This window comes from Cebus imitator, unplaced genomic scaffold (genome assembly GCF_001604975.1).
Source record: "Cebus imitator isolate Cc_AM_T3 unplaced genomic scaffold, Cebus_imitator-1.0 Scaffold104, whole genome shotgun sequence".
Taxonomy (NCBI): domain Eukaryota; kingdom Metazoa; phylum Chordata; class Mammalia; order Primates; family Cebidae; genus Cebus; species Cebus imitator.
Window position 1 is genome coordinate 5,536,527 of NW_016107419.1, and position 10,225 is coordinate 5,546,751.

A 10,225-nucleotide genomic window follows, 5' to 3' on the forward strand; every position below is an offset into this window, starting at 1 on the left:
AAACTGATCATGTCAAAGATTTCAGTGCTAGACAAGTATGATTTTTAAAATACCAAAAGTAACTTTCAGGTTACCTCTAATGAAATTTATGAACACTTTTTACCTTGAGAATCAGGATAAAAAATAAAATAAAAATAAAAATAAATTTTAAAAAATCTATAAAACCTGCTAAAGCAAGCGTCAACTAAAAGGCTAAGTTATTCTTACATACTCAAAAGTTGCCAATGACAAAAACTAGTGGAAATAAATGGATCACTAAGTGTGATTTGGCAACTTTGTTAATAAAGATTTTTATCTCAGTACTGTGTTAACAAGAGTTACAACTGAAATTATTCAACAATCAAAAATGAAGGTGCTTAAAAAAATTTTGCCAATTGAGTAAAATAGACTTTATTCCCACCTAAAACACATTAAGACAATTATACCAAATTTTAGGTCAACATCTCAAACGTTTTTTAGTAATTACCTTAAAATGGCATTAAAATGAATAAAGAAATACCAAAGTTTTCAATTACTCATTATTTGAGTTCAGACTGTAAACAGAAATATAAAATAAACAGTAAAAACCAAACACGTGTTCAACACTGAGAAGAATGGTTACTTTAACTAGACAAGTTAGGACTTACATAAGAGGGAAAAAATGCTTTTAAGGCCTATCTAGTAATGAATTGTTTCATATTTTTGCATAAATGCTAAATTATAACCTCCTAAATAAAATTGTTTAAATTCCTCAAACTTCAACATGTTTCTACTACTCCAAATTTTCTACTATTCTGCTATATGGTTAAGATCCAATTTATACCTTCCCAAAGTGAAATTTACAAACCAATGATCTGCTTTAACAAAAGTAGTCATATGACAACATCAATGAAGAAATACGCAGTTCAAAACATATGTTCATTACCACCTCTTATTCTACAAGTCAATTTCATGGTACAGAAATAGCTACCTTTAAGAAAATAAATATTTGTATTTTCCCCAGTTCATGACATTTTGAAAATGAATCAACCAAGCTATGGGTTAAAATTATATTCCTACTAATTCCCATTCATTCAACAAATACGTATTTGTGTCATCGTAATGGCCAGTCCTAGAGTTACTTAACCTATCAATTCTTATTTCTTGGAAAAGTGTAAATACAAAACTCTTCAGGAGTTGTTTTTAAAGACACGTGTTAAAATCCACTAGAGAAATTTCTACATAAACTGAAGTCAGCAAATGGTTGAAAACAGATGTCACTACAGTAACCCAAAGGAATATGATGAAGGAATGTACTTACGTTTCAAAACAACGATCCACGTTGTCAGACATCAAAAGCAGCATGCATAGCTGTTCAAGGGCTATTAGTTGCATGTCCCTTTCATCTCCCTGTCCCATCTGTAGCCATTCCAGCAAAGTATCTGGGTCCACATCTGCCATGGTTTTTTAAAAGCCTCTTTGCTTAAATTTGAAAAGTAAAGGGGAAAAAGTCCTTTAAATGTCCAGGACTGATCAGCTTGGCCTTAAATGTTTTTTTCCTTTACATCTGGTAGAACCAAATTTTCGTAGCGTCTTCCTAGGAATTAAAAAAGACTCCTAAGTACATTTGGACCTAAGAGTGCTTAATGCAGTTTTTCAACTTGCCTTATCCCCCAGGTTTAAAGTACAGATATCACACTAATGAAAACCAGTTTTGCACAAGAGTATATAAGCTGATTAAGTTGCTGTTTAACCAGAAACCAGAGCTGCCTGTGTCAAAGACAAGTCAAGCTTCGGATCCCACTACTCCTATCACTAAAGTCTATGCCAAAAGGCAAAAAACACCTACTAAAGGTTTTATTTTTTTCCAGTAAACTTCATCCTCCTTCTCTACCCAAAACTGATCTTCAGATTAGGGTTAGATTCAGTATTCCGAGGAAACTCTAACCGCCTTGATCCAATAATTCCCCTCCGAATTGAGTTTCTCCTTCAAAACTACCTTCAATTTCACAAATTCTGACTTCTCAATTTATTTCTATTTAAGATGGCCAAATGCAAACGACAATTATATACAAGATCTATCTATAAATAAAGGGTTGGTAATTTTGGCAGTCTTGGCAACTATTCCTTAAACTTAAAAAAAAAAACCAAAAAGTAAATGCAACGGACTAGCAGGTTACGGATCCGAATATAGGCCAATCTAGGGCCCTCTTTCCCCATCTTCGCAGGATGGGGCAGTTGGTTAAAAAAACAAAAACAAAACCGAGAAGCAGCCCCAACAGGCAAGTCATTACAAAAGCGCCCCGTAAGCGCCCTGACCGGAGGACAGCTTTGGGTCCCAACATAACACAGCCGCAGGTGTGGGAAGCCGGCGGCCGGGTGCGGTGGGCACCCAACGACGGCGGCCAGGAGGGTTGATCTCACACCCGGGGCCCGGCCGAGCCGGGCGCTGAGAGGTGCTGGGCCCTGCGCTCTGGTTTCCCAGCACCAAACCCCACTAAGTTAACTACCTGTGTCTAGGGAGAGGGGAAGTTCTGGAGAAGCAGCAGCAAGCCTTCGTGCCCGAGAGGAGGCCGCCTGGCCAGGCAGGGTGCCTGGTCTCCCGGGAGCTGCGCCCGGAACTCGAAGGCCTGGCGGCGAACCCTTCTCAAGGGCAAAAGGAGCCGGCCTGGGGCTCTGGCGCTGGCAAGCCGGGCCCCGCCGCCAGCAGGGTCCCCCGGAGGGGAACAAAGGGGCTAGCGGGGAAGTAGGCAGCAGCCTGGCCGACCTCACTCGGCGCCGGGGTCTCGTTTTCCGCCAGTCGCCGGGCGTCCGGGATCCTGGCCCCAACGCAGGGCCCTTCCGACGGTCCGAGGCGCTCCCGCCTACCCTTCCCGCAGGCTCTTACTCGGGCTTGTAGTCCCAAACCGCTCCAGTCCAGCTCCCACCAGGCCGCGGACAGAGCCAGGCCCAGCCGCGGCCCTCGAGTTCCCGAGAAGCCGCAGGCCGCGCAGGTCGAACCGGGCAGGCGGCACAGGAAAAGCCGCGCCTCGTCCCTCCCCTTCCTCCGCGGGGACCTGGTAACAGGGAAGCGAGAGGTTCCCCCGCGCGGCGGCAGCCAGCGCACGTCCAGTCCCCAGCACGCGGCTTCTCAGGCCCTGCCGCTCAAAGGCCCGCGCGGTGCTGCTGGCGGCGGCGGCGCGGGGGAGAGGCCCAGTCCATCGCGATCCGGGAGGGGGAAGGGAGGAGGGTCGAGCCAGAGCCTGGCAGTGAAGCTGCCGAGGGCAGCCGAGCCCGGCGGAGGCGGAGCAAATCCGCTCCCAAGGCGGCGACCCTGCCGACGGCCACCTGGGGCGCTGCGGAGACGGCCGACCGCTGCGCAGGGGCGCCGACTGGGGACGCCGCGTCGCCGCCCCTGCCCCGGCGCTGTAGTCCCCGCCGTCTCGGGCTGGGTCGGACGTTTCTGCCGCGGCTTCTCTATCGTGCGCCCAGGCGCCCTTCTCGCTTCCCTGTCAGCTCGAGCGCGCTCGTGCACGCACGTCCAGCTTGCTTGGCGCCGTGGCCAACACTTTGCGCGCTCCTGCGGAGGGCGCCACGCCGCACAGCAGAGCTGCGGCCCAACCTGTCCCGGGGGAGCCTCCCGCCCAGGCCACCCGCACTCCGCCACGAGCTTCCCTCCTCGCGCACGGAAGTGCGTCGCGTAAGAGAGGCGCCTCCCCCAGCTCCTGGGAGGCCGACCGCCCCGCGGTTCACCTCAAAGAAAATCCTTCAGAGCAACCCGGGGAAAGAGGTGCTGCCGAGGACTGTCAGCGTTGTACAAATGAAACACTGAGGCTCCAGGAAAGCGCAGATGCAGGCCCAGTGCCTTGCCTGGTCTGCAGCAGCACTGAGAGTGCACTTTTGACTACGTTTTGTGTCTTCTGTCACAAGTATGTCCGCTGTTATTCTTTTCAAACTTTATTTCACGCGTATTCAGAATAAACAATGCATGCGTATAGGACGTACTTGGAACCCCGGAGACGTCCTACTGTATGTACTCTCACTTTTATCTTTGAAACAAAAAGAAAAATGAATATGACATTATAGTATTTGAGACATGGTTCCTCAAGCAATCAGAGGAGCTGCTAAGTATTAATAAAGAACAGCATTTGGGGCCACTGCAGTGCTTGTAATCCCAGCATTTCGTGATTTTACTTGCTTGAGGTCAGGAGTTCGAGACCAGCTTGAGCAACATAGAGAGACCTGGTCTCTGCAAAAAATTAAAATTTAAAAAAATGATTACCCAGACGTGGTGGCGCACACCTGTGGTCCCAGCTACTGGAGCAGTGGAGATAGGATGATCCCTTGAGCCCAGGAAATTGAGGCTGCAGTAAGCTTTGGCACCACACTCCAGCCTGGGTGACTAAGCAAACTTTCGAAAATACTGGTTCTTTTTTTTTTTTTTACTGGTACTTTAGAAAAATAACCAGTATTTTGGATGTTACTAATTTGTGCTTCAGATAGCTATCTGCGCATGTCCCATTGTCACAGGTAATGGTCCCTTTAGGTATCTTGTTAACGAAGGAAGAGAAAAAGAGGATTCAACTGTCTGTCACAACTACAAATAAGAGAATGATTATTTAGATGGCACGAGTGTGAGCTGGAGCTGCCAGGAAACTCTTCAAGGAGGAAGTGGTTTTCCCTCTGAACCCTGAAGAATGGGTACGATGTGGACACTGAAAGGAAAGGAAGAATATAAGCAAAGCCTGATATGTTCCTAGACATAAGAAAGGTCACCTGTGCCCCCAGCAAATAACCAACGGTAGGCAACAGAGAGAAAAATTTGGAACTAAAGTAGGGAAGGCCTTGAATGTGTAATGCAGAAATTAGGCTGAGCTAAGTAACAAGTTCTGTTACTACAACACTGGAAAAATTAATCTTAGAAGACTAATTTGTGGAAAGAGTGTCCAGAATGACTAAAAGGATCTATCTAGAAAAGATTAGCTAGAAGTTGCTGAAATGCTCTAATAATGGAGGAAAGAAAAGTCTAGTTATTGGCAATATGAGTGGAGAAGAAATCTAAAAATAATTTTTGAAAGAAGATATATCAGAATGTAAATGATTAACTTAAAACTTTTTAGCCAGGCTCCATGGCTCACACCCATAATCCCAGCACTTTGGGAGGCGGAGGCAGGGGGATCACTTGAGCCCAGGAGTAGACCAGCCTAGGCAACAGAGGAAGAGCCTGTCTCTACAAATAATTTTTAAAATTAGCCGAGTGTGGTGGTGCACACCTGTAGTCCCAGCTACTCAGGGGAGTCAAAGGAAGGAGGAACACCTGAGCCCTCGAGGTCGAGGCTTCCGTGAGCCATGATCATGCACTACAGCCTGGGCAACAGAGCAACACCCTGCCTCAAAACAGACAAACAAAACCTTTACCTGCAAAGAGGACTTGGAAGCTAGGAAAATGGTGATGCTATTAACAAAAAAATGGAAAAGTTGACGAAAGGACTATACTAAGTTTTTAAGATAATTTTTTTTTTTTTTTTTTTTTTTGGTAGTGATGGGGTTTCACCATTTTGGCCAGGATGGTCTCAATCTCTTGACCTCGTAATCTGCCCACCTTGGCCTCCCAAAGTGCTGGGATTACAGGCGTGAGCCACCACACCCGGCCAGATATATATTTTTTTATCCTTCACTATCTGCATATACCATCATCTTCCTGCCTACAAGATTAATGATTAGTGTGTTTTAAAGAAACCTATCTTGAATTAATTGCTTTAATTTTCCAGGGGAAAAAAAATAAAGAAACCTATCAAAAGAATGCTGTGACACTCACTGCACTTTTTAAAGATTTTATTATCATTTTTATTTAGAGGCAGGGTCTTGCTCTGTAGCTCAGGCTGGAGTACAGCGGTATGATCCTAGCTGACTGCAGCTTTCAACTCCTGGGCTCAAGGCAATTCTCCTGCCTCAGCCTCCAGACTAGCTGGGACTACAGGCACATGCCACTACACTGGGCTATTTTAATTTTTTTATGGAGACAGGATCTAACTGTGTTGCCAACACTGGTCACCAACGCCTGGGCTGAGGCGATGCTCCAGCCTTGGCCACCCAAAGTGCTGGGATTATAGGCATGAACCACCATGTCCGGCCCATATTATTATTTTAAACTCAAGCGGAAAAAAAGAATTCAAACATGAGATCCCAGAACAAGAGCATTAAAGGAAATAAATGAAGTCATGAAGAAAACAAAATATCCAGATAAAGGCAACTGACCAGACTTTAATACTTATCCCAAGAAACCAGGAACTGTTTACATGCTGATATTTCCCATTACTGCCAAAATCCAAGAATCATAGATCATCAAGAACTGCTCTGTGCTAGGCACAGTGTAAGGCTCAGTAAGTCATAGACCTCATCTTCAATAAAGGTCGATGTAAACAGACTTCTCTGTGTCTCCTCTATCATAGCATTTATTACGTGATATTGTCAGGTACATGCTGGGAACATTGAGGTAGGTGATAGCATCTTGGAAAGCTTCAGAAATGATGTGTGAATTAAATCTCAGATGTTGAGTCAGAGCTGTCCAGATAATTAGAAGCATAGGGAGAGGCATGGAGGTACGAAGAGGGTCCCACTTGGCAGAATGAAGCAACAGGCTGTCTTTTGGCTGAGGCTCCACTTTGACAAAGGAACTTCAATGTGTACACAGTCACTGGAATCAACGCACAGGACTATAATAAAAAGGAGGATATTCATCATACAAATCTAAACTCATTTCATCAACTGGTATGTACTATGAATTAACTTTCTAAAGTTAATCTTATGATTAGCACAATGATATAGCGTTATGTTTTTTGTGTATCAAAGGCATAATTGACAGATGTAAACTTACAAAATATGCTACAGAAAATGTCTGTTTGGACATGTCTTCAAGTTTGAACTACAAATGTTAAGTGTCCCTGGCTTTCCTCAACTTCTGAGAAGTTCTGGGTGTGAAAGAATGTGGTCCACGATTTGGAAGAGTGGGAAACTAAATTTGGTTGGAACCTAGAGTGGTGTTAGTGGCTGGAAGAGATCATTGAGGTTAATTGGAGCCAATTTGCTGAGAGTCTTGAACACCCTAATGAGTTGGAACTTTGTTCTTTGGGCAAGGGAAGCCTTTGGATATTTAATGCAAGAAAGTACTGAGATGCCATGTAGGTTTTAGAATCATTAGCCATTTTAAAGTTAAAATTTGTTTCTGTTAAGCTTTACAGTTAGCAATATATGTTATTTTATTTTATTGGGTTTTTTTTTTTTTTTTTTTTTTTTATTTTCACTTTGTGAGGCTCTACATGTCATGGTGTCATAGCTAAGAAACCATTGCCAAATCAATGCTCATGGTTTACTTCTGTGTTTTCTTATAAGAGTTTTACAGTTTTATTCAGGCTGGAGTGCAGTGGCACAATCTCAGCTGCAACCTCTGCCTCCTGGGTTCAAGCGATTCTCCTACCTCAGCCTCCCGAGCAGCTGGGATTACAGGCCTGCACCACCATGCCTGGCTAATTTGGGTATTTTTAGTAGGGACAGCGTTTCACAATGTTCCCCAAGTTGATGTCCAAGTCTTGGGCTCAAGGGATCCATCCACCTCAGCCTCCCAAAGTACTGAGATTACAAGCATAAGCCACAGTGCCTGGCTGCAGTTAGCAAGATACTTTATATTATCATTTAATCCTTATACATTAGTTTATTATATATAAAAATGATTAACAGTTAAAATAGGCATTTTCTGTGTATTTATTTATTTATTTGAGACAGAGTCTTACTCTGCCACCCAGCTGCAGTGCAGTGGTGCGATCTTGGCTCACTCCAGCCTCTACCTCCTGGGTTCAAGCGATTCTGGTGCCTCGCAAGTAGCTGGGACTACAGGTACGCACCACCACGCTGGGGCTAATTTTTGTATTTTTAGTAGAGATGGGGTTTCTCCATGTTGGCCAGACTGGTCTCGAACTCTTGGCCTCAAGTGATCCTCCCCCTCAGCTTCCTAAAGTGCAGGGATTGCAGGCGTGAACCACCGTACCCAGCCAGGAAACTGTGGTTTGGAGAGGTTAAATAACTTTCCCAAATTCACCTACCTAATAAAATGGGAAACTGGGCTTCAAACATTGATCTGCCAACTCTCATGTGTATACTTAGTCATACCATTTTATAATCATTGGAGCTAGTAGATCAAAGTAAAATGCATTGCTTCATGAAGTAATAATTTTCTATCACTGGAAATATGACAGAAGAGACTGGATAACAAGTCAGGAATGGGTTAGGGACTGTGGCATGCACAGATCCTTGCATTTTGGGAGGCTGAGGTGGGAGACTTGCTTGAGCCCAGGAGTTAAAGACCAGTCTGGGCAACATAATGAGACCTCATCACTATAAAAAAGTTGTTTTTTTTTTCTCTTTGAGATGGAGTCTTGCTCTTGTTGCCCAGGCCGGAGTGCAGTGGCATGATCTTGGCTCACTGAAGCCTCTTTCTCCAAGATTCAAGCGATTCTCCTGTTTCAGCCTCCCAAGTAGCTGGGTTATAGGTGCCCGCCACCACACCTAGCTAATTTTTGTATTTTTAGTAGAGACCATGTTTCATCATGTTGGCCAGGCTGGTCTGAAACTCCTGACCTCGTAATTTGCCCACCTGGGCCTCCCAAAGTGCTGGGATTAGAGGTGTGAGCCACTGCGCCTGGCCCTAAAAAGTTATTAAAACTTAGGCTGCAGTCCCAGCTAGCCCACAGGCTGAGGTGGGAGGATCACTTCATCCTAAAAGACTGAAATTACAAAAATAAAGATCATGCCACCCCACTCTAGCCTGGATGACGGAGTGAGATCCTGTCTCCCCCACCCCCTCTCTTTGTGTCTCTGTCTCTGTCTCTATCTCTGTCTCTCTCTCTCTCTCTCTCTCTCAATCTCTCTCTCTCTCTCTCTCTCTCTCTCTCACACACACACACACACACACACACACACACACACACACACACACACATCAAGGATGGTGCATAATACTATGTGGGTGCACAGTACTTTAGCCTGAGGGAAAGCAGAGTAGATTAATGTTCCTTCAGATTTTAAGAGCCATAGAGTTGAAGACCTGAATTTGAGAATGAAACCTGTCCCTTACTAGTTGTAAGACTCTGAGGAAGTCATCTAACTTCTCTGAGTTTTTCCTCTTATGTAAAATGAAGGTAATACCTGGCCAAGCTCAGCGGCTCACTCCTATAATCCCAGCACTTTGGGAGACCAAGGCAGGTGGATCACGTGAAGTCAAGAGTTCAAGACCAGCCTGGGGAACATGGTGAAACCCTGTCTCTACAAAATATACAAAAATCAGCCGGGCGTGGTGGTGTACAACTGTACTCCCAGATACTGGGGAGGTTGAGGCACAAGAATGGCATGAACTTAGGAGGTAGAGGTTGAAGTGAGCCAAGATTGTGCCATTTCATTCCAGCATGGGTGACAGAGCAAGACTGTCTCAAAAACAAACAAACAAAAAACTCAAAAAACAAAAAAACCTTAGTTTCCTTATATATCAAATGGAATAGCTACATAGTTTGATGGATATTATAAAAATTGAAGGAGATTATGTGTGCAAAGAAGGTTAATAATTCTCAACCTTAACTGAACATTAGATTCACCTGGGGAACTTTTTAAAAAATAGACTGGAATATTGTTGCTTCTAGGTTCTAAAATAGATGTCTTCCTGTTTTTCTTTCCTTCCCTCCCTTCCTTCCTTCCCACCCGCCCTCACTCCTCTCCCTCCCTCCCTCTCTCTCTCTCGCTCTCGCTCTCGCTCTCGCTCTTTATTTTTTTGACAAGGTCTCAATACTGAGACTAGGCTGGCCTGAAACCAACCCGAGTTCCAGACCAGGCCTCAAACTCCTGGACTCCAGTGATCTCACTGGAGCCTCCCAAATAGCTGCAACTGCAATTACATGCCACCTTTCCTTGCTGCTCATGTATTTTTAGTGCTGAATAATAATATTCCACTGTATGGATGTACCACAGTTTATCTATTTACCTATTGAAGGACATCTTTTGTTGCTTCTAGGTTTTGGCAATTAACGAATAAAACAGCTATAAGCACACATATACAGGCTTTTGTGGGAACATTAGTCTTTAGGTCTTTGGGGGTAAATACCAAGCAGTATGATTGCAGATCGTAAGGTAAGAGTTTTTTATTTTTATTTTTTTTTTGAGACAGAGTCTCACACTGTCCCCCTGACTGGAATGCAGTGGCACAACCTCGGCTCACTGCAACCTCTGCCTCCCGAGTTCAAGC

General features: G+C 44.5%; 2 protein-coding genes and 1 long non-coding RNA gene across 3 annotated transcripts in view; 1 reads left to right on the top strand and 2 right to left on the bottom strand.

Moving 5' to 3' along the window:
• HECTD1 (HECT domain E3 ubiquitin protein ligase 1) overlaps positions 1-1,450 on the bottom strand; it is a 94,644-nt gene extending 93,194 nt beyond the window's left edge. Inside the window, exon 1 of the mRNA XM_017537597.2 lies at positions 1,280-1,450. Coding sequence (XP_017393086.1) covers positions 1,280-1,419 — 140 coding nt within the window. The 5' untranslated portion in view covers positions 1,420-1,450. The remainder of the gene's footprint in view (positions 1-1,279) is intronic.
• Positions 1,429-5,081, bottom strand: LOC119472556 (protein SPT2 homolog). The gene is made up of 3 exons (XM_037741733.1): positions 5,076-5,081; positions 2,846-3,446; positions 1,429-1,555 (listed from the first exon to the last, which is right to left on the bottom strand). The coding sequence occupies exons 1-3, from the start codon at positions 5,079-5,081 to the stop codon at positions 1,503-1,505; spliced, it is 660 nt and encodes a 219-aa protein (XP_037597661.1). The 3' UTR covers positions 1,429-1,502.
• Positions 5,082-5,534: 453 nt separating this feature from the next.
• LOC108310538 overlaps positions 5,535-10,225 on the top strand; it is a 30,807-nt gene continuing 26,116 nt past the window's right edge. The window contains exon 1 of the long non-coding RNA XR_001827791.2: positions 5,535-6,708. This is a non-coding gene — a long non-coding RNA (uncharacterized LOC108310538). The remainder of the gene's footprint in view (positions 6,709-10,225) is intronic.

Bases quoted from the DNA above. Each gene is read 5' to 3' on its own strand.
- LOC119472556 (XM_037741733.1), bottom strand. The intron at 1,556-2,845 runs GTAAGAGCCTGC...TTTAATTCCTAG, and splicing joins GTTTGGGACTACAAGCCCGA to GAAGACGCTACGAAAATTTG.